General features: G+C 46.0%; 1 protein-coding gene across 1 annotated transcript in view; it reads right to left on the bottom strand.

Annotated features, from left to right (window-relative positions):
• Positions 1-21717, bottom strand: part of CTSC (cathepsin C) — a 29270-nt gene extending 7553 nt beyond the window's left edge. Inside the window, exons 1-5 of the mRNA XM_083609949.1 lie at positions 21174-21717; positions 12755-12900; positions 6598-6761; positions 3604-3759; positions 1732-1847 (exon numbers count right to left, since the gene is read on the bottom strand). Of these exons, the coding sequence (XP_083466075.1) occupies positions 1732-1847; positions 3604-3759; positions 6598-6761; positions 12755-12900; positions 21174-21507 (916 nt within the window). The 5' untranslated portion in view covers positions 21508-21717. The remainder of the gene's footprint in view (positions 1-1731; positions 1848-3603; positions 3760-6597; positions 6762-12754; positions 12901-21173) is intronic.
• Between the last annotated feature and the right edge of the window lie 245 nt (positions 21718-21962).

Below are 21962 nucleotides of genomic sequence, written 5' to 3'. Positions count from 1 at the left end.
TGACAGAAAAGAATGGCAAAATGAGATGATTGAATACGTAGAACTGGCAAAACTGTCAGGGAAAATCTGAGACCAGCGAGACCAACGGTTTAAAAAAGACTGGAGTACATTTATTACGTATTTGAAAGAATATTGTAAACATTTAACAACACTAACAGGACTGACTTTCTGGTTAAAAGTAAAAGCTTATTTACAATTAAAAGGAATATGAAAGTAAAAAAGAAAGGTAGATAGGGGGAATGAGAAATGAGGATGAAGTTATGACTAGAAGTTAGAAAGCCAGTTTGGAGAGATGGAAGGAATTCGACGACTCGAGAGAGTCAAAATATAGATGATAAGAAATGTAAAAACTGTATGGTGTTTTTTAAAAATGAAGATGCTAATAAATATTACTATAAAAAACAACAACAAATAGGGCAGGTGGGTGGGATTGCCGTTCTGTCAATCACCTGACATCACAAAGATGACAAGCGATGCAACCCCAAGACCCATCTTCTGATGCCCCAACAGTCAGCTGATCGTTGGGACACCAATGCGCTTCCACGTCTCACTGATTGGCAGGTATTCGGTGCTCCAGAAAGTCCTTTTGGCCCAGCCAACCCCCTGAACTCTGCCCACAGCCTTCCCTGTGTAGACTCGAACCACCAACCTTCTGGCTGACAGCCAGGCACACTGACCCACTGCACATGGTTTGGCCAAAATGCACTGGGAGGGACAAGCAGGGAGGTCTGGACCAGAGTTGCCACACCCCTGCTGTAAATACGTGAGAAAGAAAGCAAAAAGGAGCCAGTGGGAATTCAGGGCTCAAGGTTCCCAGAAAGAAGCTGAAAGCTAATTCTCCCAACACATAGTCTTGGGTTTCTTGTAGCAAAGAGGCACATAACACCACTTCTCACTGCCCAGGAAAGTGATGTAATTCCCATCCACACCCAGAAACCACAGAATGCTTTTCCTCATCATTTTCATTTCTGTCACGTTCTTGGGCCTGCTTCGAGCACATCAGCTGAAGCGGTTAGGCCCAAGCCAGCCGCATTTAGCCACCTTCAAGACTGACACTGATGGAAGGAGGGAGGGATTTATGACGTACCTACCCGGTGGTGTAATTATCACCACTAAAAAAAAACCTCCACACACCTAGAACTATGACTTTGATCAACAATAAGACCTGAAAGTGGCGTAAGACAATTCAAGGGATCACTGGCTAAAAGCGGAATGATAATTTGCTGTCAGAAACAATTAGGAAAGTAATCTGTTAATGAGTTTCAGTTACACTGCTAACAAGCATCCAATATTAAGTTGAATGAAATCTAGAAGCAGGCGGCGTGTCAGACTGGGCCAATTCATAACCCAGGACTGGGGTGGGGGGTGGGACCCACAAGAGCAAACTCCAGTCTTCCGGCCTCAACCACGAGGCTGTGGAAAACCGAAATGGGAGCAGAAAATGCTTATGTTCCCCACATCTGATCTATGGTCATGGCAAAAGCTGAGGCAAGGTTTCTGGGCGATGCACTAGTCAAGTGGCTAATACACTTTATGATGTGAATGAGTTCAACTGTTTAGCTGTTCTCACGATGGATGACAGTACCCCAGCGTGCAATGACCCTGATTTGCACCCATCTCTCTCAAAAGAACCGGCGGTAGGGTATGTACATCCAAGTTGTGTATTTGACTTTTCTAGAACACCTTGTTGATTCTTTCAGTAACAAAAGATATCAAAGGAATATATCCTACCCTGGTTTCGCACTGGGCTGACGTAGTTAACACCATTCACGTTCCTCCAATCCCAAGATTCAGGCAGGTTGGAAACTTGTTTCATTAGTTCAGCAGTCAGAGGGGCAGGTTTTGGCCTATAAAGAAATAAAACCATATATACTTCATATTGGAATCCCTATTATTTGACAAAAGGAAGAATTGGAACACCACCCAAGAGCTGTGACGACCATACAGCCTTCCTGCATGTCTTCCTACAAGCAGAAGAGTGGTCATCTATGGGAAAGGTACAACATTTCACATGTGGTGGAAGTGTGAGCATGTAAAGCCCTTCTGGCAGTGGGTATTTACAAAAATAAGCTATACTATGGGTTAACATGTAGAATATACCCCAAGTTTGGGATTGTTAACCATTTTAAAAGAAGGGCAACCTGAATAACTACTGTATTTTTCGCTCTATTAAGATGCACTTTTCCCCTCCTAAAAAGTAAGGGGAAATGTGTGTGCGTCTTATGCATCGAATGCAGGCGGGAGGCTCTTTCAGCGCTCCCTTTAAAGAGCCACGTGGAGCATGTATGCAGCTCTTGGGGGCTTTTCTCGAGGAGGGAGGAGGGCTACCCTTCTCCCTCCTCAGGGAAAAGCCCCCAAGAGCTGCACACACACTCTGCACGCTCTTTAAAGGGAGCGCGGCTCTTGGGGGAGAGATGAAGGCTCCCCTTGCCCGGGAGAGGCTGCGCACGGCTAAAGAGGAAGCCAGGACAGCGAGTGGGATGCATCGATCCCGCTTGCTCTCCTGGCTTCAGGGGTAGCCCCACAAAGCCTCCTGAGCGAAGATGGAGGAGCACTCCCTCTTAGTTCAGGATGCTTTGCGTTCCATTCTTATTTCTTGTTTTCCTCCCCTAAAAACTAGGTGCGTCCAATCGTCCGGTGCGTCTAATAGAGAGAAAAATATGGTAATTACTTTCTTTTTAGTAGCAGTGCTCCTATGAGTGGCACAGAATTGTGCATTTCTTGTTGGAAATGGAATGTATGTCCGATTGATGCATCAGAAAGATTAACAAAAGAGATCACATGCACTGAATACTACAAATGACGAAGATGATTTTGTTCAAATACGCATTGTTCTGTAAAATACTTTACTGATAACTCTGAAGAATGGCAAGCGCCAAAATAAAAGACTGGACTTTGGCAAACTTAAAAAGACCGCTCTGTCCTTGGGGGTGGCAGTGGGGATTCTGTTTTTGTATTTACCCCCTTTTTGAATTTATTTATAAAAGGAAAAGGCGGGGAATCTCAGGTCTAGGAGCTAACGAGGCCCTCCAGACCTCTTTGGAAGCCACCCATGTTGGCAGCCATCCCTGCCCCTTGTGGGTGAGAATCCCCTACAGTGGTACCTCCGGTTACAGACGCTTCAGGTTACAGACTCCGCTAACCCAGAAATAGTACCTCGGGTTAAGAACTTTGCTTCAGGATGAGAACAAAAAATTGCGCCGTGGCGGCAGCGGGAGGCCCCATTAGCTAAAGTGGTACCTCAGGTTAAGAACAGTTTCAGGTTAAGAACGGACCTCCAGAATGAATTAAGTTCTTAACCTGAGGTACCACTGTAGTTTAAACTATGTGCTGTTTGAAGAACGATTCTCATTCAAAGATAGCACAGCTTTCCCATGGAAGGACCAATGCCTTTACACACAGCTTGTGAAAGCAGTAGGAGCTGAGACACGAGCTGTAAAACTCTCTCCTTCTCGCTCTCCATACATGCACACAGACGTGTGCACACACAGGACGGTGAACGGAGGTGTGTTCAGCACCACCAACCCTTTTAAGAAGCACAAGCCAGCCACAGGTTTATGGTCCCTTGGTGACGTCCAGGTCAGAATGTTACGACCCCTTTACCTTGGAATTCTGGGATTTAACCCGCCTGCTCTCCGAGCCAAATCTTCTAGGGTGAGGCCTTCATATTCCTTGTAGGCTACTGCTTTCCACGATTTCTGAATGGCGTTGATTGCTCCTACGAAGTCATAGTTGTTCACGTAGAACTTCTGCAGAGATCTGCAGTCGAGACACAAACGACGCGTTAGGCGAGGGAGCCTTGCGAAGGCTAGAATCTCCTTAAGTCCCAGAGGTTTATTAAGAAAACAGCCCAACGCAACCCCTCATGAAACTCTTCCACAAGACAAGAGACCCTTTGTTATTAAGACAATGCCATCAACAATCATAGTGCTTCACAGACGGGCATTTAAAGTTGAAATCTCTGCCTCACAGTCAGTGCTGGATTTAGGTTTGATGAGGCCCTAAGCTACTGAAGCTAATGGGGCCCTTTATATGTCCAGGTGTCCTTTGTCAACAACAAATTGTTGCTTTTTTGTGTTGAATATATGCTATATGGTAATTTATGGACCTGAAGCCATTTGCACATGTTGCCATGCACCAGTCCATGCAGAATGTAGGCACCCTAAATATAGAAATGAGCAAACCAGTGATATTTTAGGGAGCAGGCTAGCAGGCGGGGCCCATTACTTACATCACAGGAGCCTACACAACACAAAACACTGTTGCTGTATGTAGGTTGTATTTTATTTGTTTTTTATCTTATATTTTGGAAATCCAGGTTTTTCCCCCTTTTGGGGGGAGCAAGAGAGTGGGCCCTAAGCTATAGCTTGCTTAAAGGTAAAGGGACCCCTGACCATTAGGTCCAGTTGCGGACGACTCTGGGGTTGCAGCGCTCATCTCGTTTTATTGGCTGAGGGAGCTGGCGTACAGCTTCTGGGTCATGTGGCCAGCATGACTAAGCGGCTCCTGGCAAACCAGAGCAGCGCACGGAAACGCCGTTTACCTTTCCACTGGTGCGGTATCTATTTATCTACTTGCACTTTGACGTGCTTTTGAACTGCTAGGTTGGCAGGAGCTGCGACCAAGCAACGGGAGCTCACCCCGTCGCGGGGATTCAAACCGCTGACCTTCTGATCAGCAAGCCCTAGGCTCTGTGGTTTAGACCACAGCACCACCCGTGTCCCTTGTTTAGCTTATATATAAATCCGGCACTGCTCACAGTCTATGTTTTAATAGCAACAAGGAACAAGAATTAACTGGTTTACACTCATTTTATTTAAAGACTTATAAAAAAAAACGTAATCGAACAACTCTCGAAGCCAAGTGTTTCCAAACAGTGCTCAATGAGCATCATTCAGGTGATCCCTGACGGGTCTGTGGCTTCGTGGTTGAAGATGGAGGACGGCACAGCTATTACATGAACAATTCATATTGATTTTTAATTGTACTTTTATTTGTTATATTGTATTTTATTTTATTGTAATACAAAAAAATGCAACATACAGGAAGTAAACAGAGCAGTCAAGGTATAATTAAAAATCACCCAACATCCAGCAGAGTACATTAAAATGGGCAGAAAAATCATTAAGTGGTCCTACAAGAACTCCAGCAATTTCTAAGAGGTCTGTGGAAGAAAAGGTTTGGGAACTGCTGTTCTAAGTGGCAGAAAAATAAAATGTACAAATACAGGAACACCTTAACTGGACTTTGCAGTGACTTTCTGTACCTAGAAAAGCCACAATGTTTCAGATATGAAGTATGAACGTTGTTGTTGTTCTGGCATCTGTCAGACAATGGAGTGCACCTCGTGGGGTGAAGCCAAACTGCTGTGCTGGCAGCACTGAAATGATCTCTCTGAAACACAAGCCTGGGCACTGTGGATGGAGGTCTTGGGCTGCCCAGATGGCAAGACCCTGCCCTCTCAGCCTCAATGATGTGGTCCAAAGAAAAGCAGAGCAAGACGTTTGGCACCAGCTTGGCTGCAGGAGTTGCCAGGAGGAGGCATACATGGCACCATCCAGCTGTCTTAGGGACTCCATTCTGGATTTCTGTAGGGTTTACTCCAGGCTTCCTCGGCCCTTCAGATGTTTTTGGCCTACAACTCCCATGATCCCTAGCTAGCAGGACCAGTGGTCAGGGATGATGGGAATTGTAGTCTCAAAACATCTGGAGGGCCGAGGTTGAGGAAGCCTTTTCTTCTCCCAAAGATGTCCCTGCAAGGCTACCTTCCCAAGCTGATAAGCCCCACCTGCTCCTTTAAGTCTGAATACTGACTGGGTTTTAAGCATGAATACCAGAATTCTAGCTCCCTATTATCAGAGGGTCAAAACAGGCACCACACATGAACCAGAGGATGCCTCAAAAGATCTACGGATTCTGACGACTATAGTTGCACTGAACATGTCTCTACACATGCCTGAGTCATGGTTCACAGGTTGATTTGTACAGCTTAAGTGTTGTGTACACTGACTGTACACTCATTGAACATATCACATGTACAGCTCAGTTACTTGAGTACACGGATTGTACGCTTTTTGGATGTAACGTACGAACTCTCTCATTATGGACCTATGGAAACCTATGAAACTGCATCACACTGAGCCAAAACATTGGTCCCATCTCTCCCATGTCAGTGCAAAAATAAACACTACCAGTCTCTGAAGGAGCGCCAGCAGGATGAGCCTGCAGTCTTCTGAATCAACTGGCCTTCAGTACTTATTTGTTTTCAAGACCAGTAGAAAGACAGTCCTTGTCTTGACATGACACAAAAGGAAAATGTATGGGGAGGGAGGAGGTAACCACCAAAAGGCTCAGGCACCATTTCGCAAAGTCAAGAGTTGTTAGAATGATCAGCTGGGATAGAAACAGTTCAGGGGGCCTTGCTTCACTTCTGTCTGTTTGGGTCTATGAGGGAGCCTGTATCAAAGCATGTTGTTGTTTAGTCATTTGGTTGTGTCCGACTCTTCGTGACCCCATGGACCAGAGCACGCCAGGCACTCCTGTCTTTGTATCAGAGCATACAATTAACCAAACAAAATGGCATTTGTTTCCACTCACCTTCCAGCGGATTTCAAAGGCAACTGATTTACACGAACACCGGAGGCTGAAGGGGAGATCTTTTGCGCAGTGAAGCATGCCCAGTTCCGGCCCAACACATCATGGACCCACCCAGGTAAGGTCTCGTGGCAGTAACTGGTTACGTTTAAGCCGTCCTTTTTATACTGGGAAGGGAAGTGAAAGGGATGCTGGTCAGATTCTGCACAGAACACATGTAGCTGACAACAGGCAAAAGATCCTAGGTTCGATTTCCAGGCATGGCTAGTAAAGATCCCCATCTGAGACCCTGGAGAGATGTGTTGACCAGGAATAGATAACATGGTGCTGTTCAGATGCTGCTGAACTACAACTCCCATGGGATATGCTGACTTGCGTCAGTGGGATTTATAGCCCAGCAACATCCAGAAGGCCTCATATTGGCTGTCTCTGGCATAAACAGTAAAGGTAAAGGGTTCAGTCCAGTCGCAGACGACTCTGGGGTTGCGGCGCTCATCTCGCTTTATTGGCCGAAGGAGCTGGTCATGTGGCCAGCATTAATAAGCCGCTTCTGGCGAACCAGAGCAGCACACGGAAACGCCGTTTACCTTCCCGCCGGAGCGGTGCCTATTTATCTACTTGCACTTCGACGTGCTTTCGAACTGCTAGGTTGGCAGAAGCAGGGACTGAGCAACGGGAGCTCACCCCGTTGCGGGGATTCGAACCGCCAACCTTCTGATCAGCAAGCCCTAGGCTCTGTGCTTCACCCTACAGCGCCACCCGCGTCCCTATGAGCCAAATGGGGCAACGGTATGACTCTGGATTAAGACACACCCATTTATCCCGTGCTACAAAACTTAAGCAGTAGAATACATTATTGGCTGAATCTATCTCAGGCCCCGGTCTTATGATCGGAGGACCTTTGGCCAGTTTTAGAAACGCAGATATATAAGCTCATCGCCGAATGGCACCGTAAACCTAGGTTGAGGTTGCCGCAATGTAATACCCAGGCACCTCTTTTTTCTTTTTTGCAATGGGGACGATGATGGCAATTACCGTAATTCCATTTCTACACCACTTTATATTTTAAAGAACAACTCTCGAAGTGGTACACAACAAATAAAACATCGAGTAAAACAAATTCAAGCTTCAAGGAAAATATTTCAGATCCTGCAAGTGACGTTTTGCTTTCCAACCTCGCATCCACATGGTCACAATTTGACCAGCACCAGTTACAAAACATGCCTGACTAATTTCTAAGACTGCCTTTGGCCCTTTGATGAACTACCGAACTGGGGAAAAGCACCCAGCCAGCCTTGCGTTCTGTGGAGCTCCTTTGGCCAGGCACTGCCTCTCAGGCTAACCGACCTCACAGGGTTGTTCTGAGGATAATAATAATAATAATAATAATAATAATAATAATAATAATAATTTATTTACACCGCACCCTTCCTGGTTCAGAAAACCGGGCTCAGGGCGGCTAACAACAAATTTAAAACACTTAATTGATGCAACAAAAAACAGCATAAAATACGGTATAAAACGTGAATAACAATAAATTCAGAATTCAAAAACCAATTTAGGGGGGAAATCCATCCAATAAACATTAGAGGATCACCAGGGCTAGCTGGCTAAATTAGTCCTATTTGGGCCAGCGAGGAGACCAGGGGAGAATTAGCTGTGGGATCCCAGAGCGGATAATCTTCATAAAAAGGGGAGGGGAGGGGAAGGAAGGGAAGTAAAAGATCGGGCTAAGTTCAAATTGAAAGCCAGGTGGAATAGCTCTGTCTTACAAGCCCTGCGGAAGGAAGTTAAATCCTGCAGGCCCTGGTCTCATGAGAAGGCCCTGGCCCTGGTGGAGGATAATCTGACTTCCTTAGGGCCCAGGACCTCTAAACTATGATTATTCATGGACCTTAAGGTCCTCTGCGGGGCATACCAGGAGAAGTGGTCCTGTAAATATGAGGGCCCTAAGCTACATAAAATGGAGAGGTGGAATAATCATGTACCCTTGCATTGAAGCTCCTTCGAGGAAAGGTGGGGTGAACAGTCTTTAAAGAAACATCTCCTCCCTGTAATCCAACTTCCCATGGAAATTAAGTTTGAAAGAAGTAGCACATGCAAAAAATATCTAGGGGTCTTACTGGACCATGAGTCAACAATGGGATACAGCAGCAAAACAAAAGCCAAGGCTATTCTAGGCTGCATCAGCAGAGGTCTTGTGTCCAGATTAAGAGAAGTAACAGTCCAGATTTAGATACCCCCCCAGCCACCAAATGCTTCCTATATTTTTAGTTTTGCCTGCAGCTTTGTTTCCTCGACACGAGGGACACGCTTTAGACCTCTGTTGCTTTTATGCTTTGCAGAAAGGGTGAAATTTGCCTCCTTGGCACGATGCTGGCAGGGACTGTAGGCTCTGCAGTGCTAAAACGTTCCAAGTTCCTTTGCCCCGAAGCTCCGCTGAGCTGCCTGCCGTCGATCTTGATGAATTTGGAACGGCATCCCGGAAACTTCGTGTACCTCCAAAGCAATAACACAAAACACAACAGCTTCTTTCTTCTTTTGCCGCCGGCTCTTTTCCTTGCCTGCTGGTCCCAGGCGTCGTGAAACGATGAGCCTTGGCGGTTTTAAGTGGCCTTTCCCCCCCTGATAACCTGAAGCGTGAAAACTTCATGCAGTGGCTGCTTCTTAAAAAAGAAAAAAGCCAGGAAGGGCACCTGGTGTTTGTGTGTGTTTAGAAGAGGTGTAGGAGAATTTGTGGCTTAGCTTCTCAGCAACGTTGATCCGGTCCTTAGCGTAGAATGGCAGAGTTGGAAGGGATCCTGAGGGTCATCTAGTCCAACCCCCTGCAATGCAGGAATCTCAGCTAAAGCATCCAGGACAGATAGCCATCCAAACCTCTGCTTAAAAACCTTCAAGGAAGGAGAGCCCACCACCTTTCAAGGGAGTTCAACAGCTCTTATTGTCAGAAAGTTCTTAATATTTCGTCAGAATCTCCTTTCTGGTAACTTGAAGTCATTGGTTTGGGTCCCACCATCTGAAGTAAGAGGAAACAAGGTTGTTTCCTCTTCCAGTGTGAAGAGAGCCAGTGTGGTGTGGTGGTCAAGAGCGATAGACTCGCAGTCTGGGAAACCAGGTTCACATCTCCGCTCCTCCACATGCAGCTGCTGGGTGACCTTGGGCCAGTCACACTTCTTTGAAGTATCTCAGCCTCACTAACCTCACAGAGTGTTTGTTGTGGGGGAGGAAGGGAAAGGAGATTGTTAGCCGCTTTGAGACTCCTTCGGGTAGTGATAAAATGGGATATCAAATCCAAACTCTTCTTCTTCCATGTGACAGCCCTTGAGAGATTTGAAGACGGCTATCGTATCTCCTCTCAGTCTTGTTTCCAGGCTATACATACCCAGCTCCTTCAACCACTCCTCATATGGCTTGGTTTCCAGATCCTCGATATGCAATTGCCTTATAGAGTCAGACCATTGAACCATGTAGTTCAGTATTGCCTAAAATGACTTGCAGAGGTTCTCCAGGGTTTCAGACAAGTCTTCCCCGGAGATGCTTGGAATTGAAACTGGGATCTTCTGCATAAATAGATGCTCTACAAAGCAGATGTTGGGAGACTCCTCCCAGAGCTACGATTCTCAGAGTGTCTTAACAACCAACTCCTCTTTCCCAGGGGAGCTTTGACACTTGTAGCTCTATGAGGGGAATGAGGCATCTCCTAAAAACTCAGCACTCTACAGATCCCATCATTCTTTTGGCCAAGCCATTACGGTTTGAGGTGGTATGACAGTGCATTAAATGTTCGGCACTGTTATGGTTTAAGGAATGAATCGCCCCATGGAGGCACTGCAGATATCACAAAGACTTGTCCAACTCGCAGTGAAGTGTGCAGTGTACAGAGTCACCTCTTCCAACAGAACGCTCTTCTCATTAGGTCTCTACAAACAATGGTTGGCACCCAAAGCAAAGTAGGGATGGAGCTCTTTCAATGCCATCTGCTCAGTAATTCAGCTTTGCTTTTAACAGAAATCTGCTTATGTTCCACACTAACTCTGAAACAACCAACCTCAATTTTCTTATCTACCATGCTTCAAAAAACTAGACATCTATGTGTGTGTACATAGTCACTGAATGTCATATACTAATCTCATCCCCTATACACCCAACCGATCACTACCTTTGCAGACAAGGGCATCCTGCAGTTGCCATCCTATCAGAAGTTCTGTTCTACACAAGGTCAGAATCCAGCCTTTAGTACGGTGGCACCTGATCTTTGGAAGTCCTTCTTTCTTGTCTGTTATTTCAGCAAGCCTTCTAAAAAGCTTTATCCCGGTTCACATCCATTTGGGATTTGAATTGATTTTACGTGTTGTTGTTTTTAACCCTGTTCTTAGATCACAGAATCAGATTTTGTAGACTTGGAAGGGACCATGAGGGTGATCTAGTTCAACCCCCTGCAGTGCGGGACTATTTATAACAATTGTTCTTCTATACGCAATTGTTTTAACTTTTTTTTTTACCAAAAAAAAAACTTAGATACATTGTAGATCACTTCGCAATGCCCTTATGGGAAGTGATTTATTTGTAAATGAAATAATAATATTATTGCATACACAGACTCCAGGTGATGACCATTTTCAACTTCAAGTGCTTCCACAAAGCCCCAGGTTTAAGTTTCCCACCACAAGTGGTTTGTAGAATACATGCAAAGGGAATTCACCACTGCTCATTCCTCTCTGCTCAGTTTTGCCAGGGATCTTGGAAAGGCTGTAGCCCAGTAAATACCAGGTTCAATACCAAGCATTTCCAGCTAGAAAGACTCTGCTTGAAACCTTGCTGTCACTCAAAGTAGACAATACTTCATTGAATGAACAAATGGTATGATGAAAGGAAATTTGCATGCATGTTCTAAGCCAACCGTCTGCAATGCAGCAACATCTGGAGGGCCATAATCCCATAATCCTTGGCCACTGGGCTTGCTTTGCTGGGGTTGATGAGCACTGGTCTCCTACAACATCTGGAAGGCCTCAGGTTGGGGAAGGCTGTTCCAAGAGCTCCCGAACACAGGAGTTTTTTATGCACAGGGTGTTGGTTTTTTTTGCTATTGTTCAAAAGAGCATGCAAGATCCCTTCTAGCACAGTCAACTAACAGGCATCCACAAGCTCTACCATTTAGGAGAACAAACCCCATTGTCTTGCATGTTCCTAGAAGGGTCTCACCAAGCAAGTCCTAACCACCCCTAGTCTGCATAAATGCCCGCTGTCCTGCGACATCATGGGGCAATGGCAACCTTTGGCCGGAAGAGTCAAGGCTGTGTTTTGGACCAGCTTGACCTTCACACCTGCAACCACCTCTCCCACCGTTATCGAGCGATTCTGTTGAAAACAAATTCCAGACCCATCCAAAAGCTTCTGCAGCAGGCACAGGCAGGCCTGTAAACAAGACCTTTGCACCAGGAGATTCCTTACTCAGAAGCCTGTTTTAAAGTTCTCCTGGAAACGGCAAGGAGCAAATAGGCATTTCGACAGAGAGTTGAAGGTCTGCAGCGAATTGCCAGCTTTCTTGGCTTCCAAAGACAGACCAACAAAGCTTAGTGAAAAATATGGCAAGTTTCAGAATCTAAGCATGTGTTCAACGGGAGAGCTTTGTCCAATCCAGAACTGCTCCTCTGATCACTCTTCAAATAGGCTGTACAGAGACACGGAAGGCACCATGGTCTAAGCCACCAAGCCTCTTGGGCTTGCCGAACGGAAGGTCAGTAGTTCGAATCCCCACGTCGGGATGAGCTCCCATTGCTCTGTCCCAGCTCCTGCCTACCTAGCAGTTCGAAAGCACACCAGTGCAAGTAGATAAATAGGTACCGCTGTGGCGGGAAGGTAAACGGCGTTTCCGTGCATTTATATTGGTGGCATTTATACCATGCCAAAAAAGGTTCCTGAAGGAGTGAGCCTGCCGCAGCAGAACTGATCAAACGACATTCAGTTCCATGATGGAAGAAAAGTCAGGTATAAATTTAAGAAAATAAATAACACAGTGATAGAAACCAGAGTGCACGGAAATTATACTCCTTCCAAATTATTTTTGCCAACAAGAATTTCAAAGTTTGGAAGAGCCCTTTAATCCCAACATATTCTGGAGGAAAATGGTGCAGATTGATTGATTTGGAAGCTACATTACCTTAAAAAATGCAAACCACTTGTAGTTGTTCAGCACAACCTCGAAGCCTTGGTTGTAAATTATTGTGAAGAAGCCAAAGTTCCCTTGATCATCCTGAGCAACATCGAGTTTCTGAAGGTTAATGACAACTTTTTTCTCCACAGCCCCTGGAGAGACGCAGCAAAGAGAATTTCAACAATTTGGGGGTGGGGTGGGGTGGGGGGAAACCAGGCTGAAGAAGCAAGCTGGCCAGTGCACAAATGCAACAGTAACACAGCCCTGCAATTATCCACTGGCCTGGTAGGCACAAGGAACCAGGCACTGCAGGCAAGGCTAGTGAGCAGGGGCGCCAGAAAGGATGAACAGTCATGTCCTTTCTCTGTCCCCAGCATAGGAATCAAGCGGAGGTGGTAACAATCTTTATTTCCATCAATGCTTTGTAAACCTCTTTGAAGTTTAAAATAGAAAATCAAGCCGTGAATAAATTTTACAAAATAAATAAATACAGTGGTACCTTGGGTTAAGAACTTAATTCGTTCTGGTAAAGGTAAAGGGACCCCTGACCGTTAGGTCCAGTCGCGGATGACTCTGGGGTTGCGGCGCTCATCTTGCTTTACTGTACAGCTTTTGGGTCATGTGGCCAGCATGACTAAGCCACTTCTGGCGAACCAGAGCAGCGCACGGAAACGTTGTTTCCCTTCCCGCCAGCGCGGTACCTATTTATCTACTTGTACTTTGATGTGCTTTCGAACTGCTAGGTTGGCAGGAGCTGAGACCGAACAACGGGAGCTCACCCCGTCACGGGGATTCGAACTGCTGAGCTTCTGATCGGCAAGTCCTAGGCTCTATGGTTTAACCCACAGCGCCACCCGTGTTCTGGAGGTCCATTCTTAACCTGAAACTGTTCTTAACCTGAGGTACCACTTTAGCTAATGGGGCCTCCCACTGCCGCTGCACCGCCAGAGCATGATTTCTGTTCTCATCCTGAAGCAAAGTTCTTAACCCAAGGTACTATTTCTGGGTTAGCAGAGTCTGTAACCTGAAGCGTCTATAACCTGAAATGTCTGTAACCCGAGGTACCACTGTATCACATTGCTTGGGTGATCTTCCTCCAAATCATTCAGGACAACACAGAGAGATCTTTCTTCACCCTCATTTTATCCCTACAACCACCCTGTGAGGATTACTAGGTTGGAAAGCTGTGTCTGGACCCCGGGAGTTTCAAGCCAGGGCAGGGATTTGAACCCATGTTCTTTGTTCTGGTCTGACATGCTCACCTTTATGAATGGGCTTAGATGCATACAATCTCAAGGCATGTCCTGAAGGCATGTAATACATCTATTTTGCTGAAGATCATAGAATCTTAAGTGTTGGAAGGGACCCAAGGGTCATCTAGCCCAGCCCCACCTGCAAAGCAGGAATCTCAGCTAAAGCATCCATGCGAGAGCATCCAAGATAAGCAGCTCTGGGTCTGGCCAGTACCTGGATGGGATTGGTTGACTGATTGGTGGCATTTATACCGTGCCAAAAAAGGTTCCTGAAGGAGTGGGCCTGCCGCAGCAGAACTGATCAAATGACATCCAGTTCCATGATGGAAGAAAAGCCATGTATAAATTTAAGAAAATAAATGTATTCAAACTGCGGTGTGAAGCAAACCATATATTTTTTAAGCGATTCAGGACTTTGGACATGATTGCATAATCCAGTTTCATGCTCTTCCAATACAGATGCAGCAGGCATCTTCTATAACAACTTTTAATAATTTGCCAAAAACTTTTTAATGCGATGAGACAATTAATTAATTGTCAGCTGGGGATTTGTGATTTTAATTTTCAACATGTCTTTGCACATATATAAATTGTTGTGCACCACATTGATTTATTTTTTTTATGAGACTGTGGTATGTCAGTATTTTCTTTTTAACATATAATTAAAAATCTAGAATTCTGGTCCAATAAATATTATTTTTAATGAAACTGTGGTAAGTATTTTTCTTTTACAGTACGTATAATTAAAAATGTAGAATTCAGGCCCAATAAATATTTCCATTTCTGCTGCTTAAAGCTGTAAGACATAAAACCTAATTTTTAAAAACTGCTGTCTGCAATCATGTGAGGGTCAGGAGGAAGGCAAACTGCATTGTTCACTCTTTCAGGCATAAACTTTCTGACCTTGTGACCATGACTAATGTAGAGAAGTGCTGGTATAAAAAATAAAGAAAAAACACAGTTCCCTTCAGCAAATCACCATTCCCCTTTTGACCATTTTCTATCTACTCCCTCCTCTGCACTTCAGACAAAGTGGCCAACATCCTGAGCGGGGTGAACCATGTTCTCCAATCAGCACTGGTGCTATTAAGACAAGCGGTTCCAATAAAACCAAATTTGACCCAAATTTCAGCTGCCTGTAGACCCAAGCAATCCAGTTCAAACAAAACCCACCCTCTGCAAACAGGGGCTTGTAAGTTTTAGTTAGAGATAGACACATCCAATTTCGTTTGCTAAACCACATTACACACAGGGTTAATCTGAGGTGCAGCTGGACGTATTTTGTGTGGCATCACAAAAAACAAAAAAAAAGAGCATGCAATAAGTTTTTGTGCAGCTGGGCAAATGGGATTCAACAAGGTGCGAAGTAGTTTCTAAAAAAAAAGAAATAGACAAGAGAAGATATAAAGAGCACAAAACAAATGCTGGTTCTTTTGAAATCTTCATAACCTTATACAGTGGTACCTCGGGTTACACATGCTTCAGGTTACAGACTCCGCTAACCCAGAAATAGTACCTCAGATTAAGAACTTTGCTTCAGGATGAGAACAGAAATCGCACGGCGGCAGCACGGCAGCAGCGGGAGGCCCCATTAGCTAAAGTGGTGCTTCAGGTTAAGAACAGTTTCAGGTTAAGAACGGACCTCTGGAATCAATTAAGTACTTAACCCAAGGTACCACTGTACATATAGCACAGGGGTCAGCAACCTTTTTCAGCCGTGGGCCGGTCCACCGTCCCTCAGACCATGTGGTGGGCTTGATTATATTTTGGGGGAAAAAAAAGAATGAACGAATTCCTATGCCCCACAAATAACCCAGAGATGCATTTTAAATAAAAGCACACATTCTACTCATGTAAAAACACCAGCCAGGCCCTACAAATAATCCAGAGATGCATTTTAAATAAAAGGACACACTCTGCTCATGTAAAAAACACACTGATTCCTGGACTGTCTGCAGGCCGGATTGAGAAGGCAATTGGGCTGGATCCCGCCCCCAGGCTTTAGGTTGCCTACCCCTTGTTAACAGAGAAATCTGAGGGCTCCCTTGGACAAAAAACAAGGACACCAGCTAGGAATACTAGAGCAAAACAGCAGCCAGTAGGCTTGGTCTTTATTGAAGACTGTCGCGACAGGACTCCCACCTACCACAAGGTGGAACAAGATGGAAGCCCCGAACAAAAGAGCCCCCAAACTTTTATTAGCTGCTAATCCCCATGTTACACCTCCCCAAACTACGTACATCACTCATACAGCATGGTTACATCATGAAAGGGGAGGTCTGGTGGCAGTAATCTGAGCATCCCTGCCCCATGGTTCTCCTTGCCCTCCACCAAACCCCCATCAAGTGTAACAAAAAAGATATTTACATTTCCCTGTTTCCCAGCCAAGTTAATCACACCCTTCTGCCTTCATCTGGGTTTGTTATTTCTGGAATGGCTGGCTACCTGTCTGGCACTCAGGTATCAGGATGCCAGGAATTATCACTCAGGCAGAGGGGCTGCTGAGTAGCTGAGCTCACATGTCTATATGAATTTCTGAAGTTTTCCCAGTGAGCCGGTACATAGATACATTTATTAGTGAATTGTTACATTTGGTATCGTGCAGCAAAGGCCCTTTGAATAGATAGGAAGAAACTGTGATGAAGTGTTTTGTGGGGACAAATCACAAAGGTCACAAAAGTGATTGTGCTGGTTTTGGTAGTGGGCTGCATGTGCATGATATCTGCTGGAGGGGCAAACCCCCCTCAACCTTTACATAAATTCCTGCAACACCCTGAATAGCATATTATGGGACCAATTCCTTGACTACTCAGAGCCATTTATTTACTCAGACTGAACTCTGCTTAAACAGGCCATGTTCAATCATTACACGCTGGTACAAAATCAACAGAAGGCCACACCACTGTGCCATGGCGCTTCCTTTCACATTGCCATAGGGTCGTAGGATGGTAGCGTTGACCCTATGGGGTCATTTAGCCCAACACCTCACAATGCAAAGAATCACAGCTATGTTGAACTTTCTAAGATGCCTTTTGCTTCGAGACGGGGTTGGGGCTCAGCTTCAGTCTTATTGTTTATGAGGGGGCCTCACTACCCAACTACAGGTTAAGAAACGGAGAGATTCCCATCCCTTGAATAAAGAAATGGGGGGGGGGGAATCCCCTTACTACATTGGCTCCCAGTACGTTTCCGAGCACAATTCAAAGTGTTGGTGTTGACCTTTAAAGCCCTAAGCAGCCTCGGTCCAGTGTACCAGAAGGAGCGTCTCCACCCCAATCATTCAGCCCGGACACTGAGATCCAGCTCCAAGGGCCTTCTGGCAGTTCCCTCATTGCGAGAAGCAAAGTTACAGGGAACCAGGCAGAAGGCCTTCTTGGTAGTGGCACCCGCCCTGTGGAATGCCCTCCCATCAGATGTCAAAGAGATAAACAACTACCTGACATTCAGAAGAAATCAGAAGGCAGCCATGTTAAGGGAATTTTTTAATGCATGATATTTTAGTGTATTTTTGGTCTTTGTTGGAAGCCGCTCAGAGTGGCTGGGGAAACCCAGCCAGATGGGCAATGTACAAATAATAAATTATTATTATTATTACTCCCCCCCATAGGCGTCCCCAGGATTTTTGTTGGGAGGGGGCAGGCTTTCCTTAGGGTGGCAGATCCACATTTCTATTGACTTCTACTGATTTGGAAAAGCACCTGCCCCCCAGGCTAAGCTCATGCACCCCCCTTCTTTCCCAGGTACCTCTATTTTTTGCACCCTCCCCGTCGCTTTCATTTCCCCCAATGTCCTGGTCTTTCTTTCTCTGATATTTTTTTTCTTCCTTCCTGTCTCTTTCTCTGTTGATTCTTCTCTTCTCTTCCTCTTTCAAGTTCTTTCAGCTGCAAAAACTTGGGGTGGGGCGGGCGACTGCTAGCTTGTGCAACGGGGGGGGGGGAAAGCTGAGAATAAACATTGCATATAGTCCTCCCCCTCCAATTTCTTATAGACCCTGATGTAATGCATACAATCAAGCTATCTACAAGCTGACTCCAGTCGCCAGCTTAAAAACAACACCAAAAAACCCAGCAGAGCTCCTGTGTCTTTAAACAGCTGCACTACAGACAAACTTTGCTGGGAATTTTTTATCCTGTGTGATAGGAATTTTGAGGTCTTAGATATATGGAAATGTTCATAAATGTACTAACCAAGCACGTACATAGATCAGCACAGGAAGACCAACCTGGAACCATTTTGATTCCTAAACTGAGCAAATGTTTCCTCTGCAAGGTCAAAGTGGCAAACCTCCCCTTTGTCTCTTTCCTCCCAAATCCTTTCTTAAGGACACATTTAAGATATGAATAGGGTGTGAGCCTGTGACATGGCCCAGGAACTAAGTGTTTATCATTACAAAAGACTGCCCAGGCTACCCTGGCAATCCAATCAAGTAACCTGCTGGACAGGAGAAAAACAACATTCAAATTTCTGTTTTAAGACCGCCTTTTTGTGATGTAGGTGTGATGTATCTGAGTGGTGGTCTTAGGTTACACCCCTTCTGTGATGTACGTATGTATGATGTTTCTGGGAGTGGTCTTGATCTACAGGATGGCAATTTCAAAAGTCTTTATAAGGCCTTGCGCACCATTTTTCTGGGTTCCTCCTCTCTCCTGTGGGTGAGGGGAGCACCCTGTTGCAACAGATCAATAAAGATCAAGCTTACTAGCTGCTTTGCTTCTCAATATTCTCTGGTTGGCCTCTGTTATTCTCTCCTACCAATAGGGAACCTATGTAAGGACTCTATATGGACTCTTGGATACCCCATAAGGGAAAAGGGCAATTTTTGTTTACAACACCTGGCAACAAAAAATGACACCCTCCTTTTGGTTTAAGGGTGGGACGGTCTTATCAGATGGAAGTAGTGCCTGATTCACAAAGAATCACAGAATTGTAGAGTTGGAAAAGGACCATGAGGGTCATATAGTCCAACCCCCTGCGATGCAGGATTTTTTTTCCCCAATGTGGGGCTCGAACCTGTGACCCTGAGATTAAGAGTCTCATGTTCTGCCGACTGAGCTATCAGGTGGGCAGGATATATTCTCTGCCCAGCACACACAGAGACCCTGATAAGTAGTGAGTTGTTAGTATGCTAGTGCTGGATAGCACGACCCCAACAGTAGACCACAAGACAGACTGGGAGAGGGATGTAACTTCAACAAAGACAAAGTGTCCATTTTCCCAGCATGCCAGATACCTGCACTCATGCACCCAAAGATTGTTGAAAAGGAAAACCCCCCCACCCATTTTTTTCCAACCACAGCATGCATGAAGGCTGGGCTCTCTTCTTTATGATTTCAGCTGCAGGACCTTTTAGGGTAGTTCTCAAAAAATATACCTGAAGGAGCGTCTCCACCCCCATCGTTCTGCCCGGACACCTGAGGTCCAGCTCCGAGGGCCTTCTGGCAGTTCCCTCACTGTGAGAAGTGAGGTTGCAGGGAACCAGGCAGAGGGCCTTCTCAGTGGTGGCGCCCGCCCTGTGGAACACCCTCCCACCAGATGTCAAGGAAATATGACTTTTAGAAGACATCTGAATGCAGCCCTGTATAGGGAGGTTCTTAATGTTTGATCTTTTACTGTCTTTTTAATATTCTGTTGGAAGCTGCTCAGAGTGGCTGGGGAAACTCAGCCAGATGGGCAGGGCATAAGTATATATCCTGCCAGCCTAGCAGTTTGAAAGCATGCCAGTGCAAGTAGATCAAGCAGGAGGGGTTGTGCAGCAGTAAGGAAAACATCTTTTAATTTTCCCAAGAGCACTGCATGAGACTCGGGGTCGCTTTGAGCAAAAGTTTCCTGCATTGCAGGCGTTCCGGCTAGTTGACCCTCGCGGTCCCTTTCCAACTCTACAATTCCTACGATTCTCCTCCCTTCCCTCCATGTCTGGAGCAGAAACAAGGCTGGGAGCGTCCACCAACGACCTGTTGCTCAAGAAGGTTTAGATAAGAACAAAAGCAAAAAGACAGCGTTGCTTCTGCGGTAGAAGATGTGACTCATTAACAGAACTGGAGGTTTTCATGTGTGAAGAGCTGAGTCACGTGTGATATTGCAGAGATAACTAGCTCATAGTGTACTAGTTGAGTATACTCCAATGAAGTTGAAGACATATGCTAACTTGTTCAGCTTGAGGCCAAGATGGAGCCTCAACACAGAGCAGCAGTATAACTCTAAATACAAACACGGGGGAAACCACAAGCACCTGTTTTCAGCCCCACTAGTGAGCTTCCCAGAGACATTTGGCTGTCCAAGGTTGTAGGAGGGAGAGAAATGTCCAGTTTTAGATCCATTTTGGCCTTGAGAAGGTCAGCAAACATTACAGTGGTACCTCGGGCTAAGTACTTAATTCGTTCCAGAGGTCCATTCTTAACCTGAAACTGTTCTTAACCTTAAGCACCACTTTAGCTAATGGGGCCTCCTGCTGCTGCCAAGCGGCCGGAGCACAATTTCTGTTCTCATCCTGAAGCAAAGTTCTTAACCTGAAGCACCATTTCTGGCTTAGTGGAGTGTGTAACCTGAAGCGTATGTAACCTGAAGCGTATGTAACCCGAGGTACCACTGTATGATCTTAAGGCGGGAGGGGAAGCAGCTACTAAGTTAGAAACTTGTAAAGCCCCAATGATTTTTTTAAAAGGGGTGTTTGCACACGCGTTCAATCTGTGACCCTTCTAAAGCTTGCTTACTTTTGCTTTCTATTCTATTCCATTTTATTTGCACAGCATTCTACTTTCTGTCGCTGTGAAATCCAGACCCCTTTCTCCGCTGTGAACTCGCGAAATAAAATAACCCGTACCGAGCGGAGTTTGAAAACCGAATGCAAAGTTCAGCTTCGCCTCCAACGAGGAAGGAGGGGGTTTCCTGAAAATGATCCTACCCAGCAGATCTCCTAGCTAGGAAGTAAACCCTCCGGGAATACAGTGAGATTTACTTCCGAAGTCAACGAAACGAAATCTCCCAAACCGCGCAGCTGGGCTGATTCGCCGGATGTTTTCCAAACTTGCCTTTCTATTTGCTGGCGTTGTTTTATTGGGGGAAGGAAAATAGGTCAGAATGGAAGGCAGTAACGGGAACGAGAAACGGGGATCGCTCCTGAAGGCGGAGGAAGTTGGAGAGGCGCGCGCCCTGCCCTGCGCGCTGTCACTTACCCACTTCGGAGCAGTTTATGTGCCGGCTCGGGGATCCGTGCCCCCTGCCCACCTGGAAAACCCAGGTGCCCACTAGGTCCTCGAAGGTGCAGTTGGCCGGCGTGTCGGCCCAGCTCGGCGGCAGCTGGACGAGGAAGAAGACGAGGAGGAAAGCCAGGCGCCGCGCCAAACGCGCCATCGTTGCGCCCCGAGGTTCTTGGCACGGAGGAGGAGAGCGCGCCGGGGGATCAGCGAGGGGAGCAATGGGGGAAAAAAAGAAGCGACCCCCTTCCCCGCTGGGCTTAAATCTGTCCCCGGAACGGCGGGGCCCTGCTAGGTCCGCCCCCCCGGGCATCACGTGTGAAAGGGGGCCAGGCGCTTCTTCCTCTCCGGCTCACAGCAGCCGAGCGCAGAAAACGGCCTCCTAGGCGCGGAGTCCTTTATTCCACCTGGCTCAGCCTTGGCCGCGCCGAAGGCTTGGCTCCAAGTCAAACTGGGAAGGGACCACCACGGTCATCTAGTCCAACCCACACGCAATGCTGGAAATATTTGGCCCCGCGTGAGCATTCGAACCCACGAGCACTCGAACCCACGAGTCTCGTGTTCTCAACAGCAGTGGTTCTCTTTTTTTAAAATAATAATAATAATTCTTTATTAAGAATTTCAACATAACAAATTATCAAAACATATCATCTTCATTATTCCCCCCTTTTTTCCTCCCCACCTATCCAAAGAGTCCTCCCTCCCCCCCAGATTTCCTTCAGTTCCTCTCTCTGATTTCTCAATAAATGTTATTCTCTGCCTATTGTA

This window comes from Podarcis filfolensis (genome assembly GCF_964270895.1).
Source record: "Podarcis filfolensis genome assembly, chromosome: 4".
Lineage (NCBI taxonomy): Eukaryota > Metazoa > Chordata > Lepidosauria > Squamata > Lacertidae > Podarcis > Podarcis filfolensis.
The sequence above is the reverse complement of the archived record's forward strand: the minus strand, read 5'-3'. Positions and strand labels throughout refer to the sequence as shown.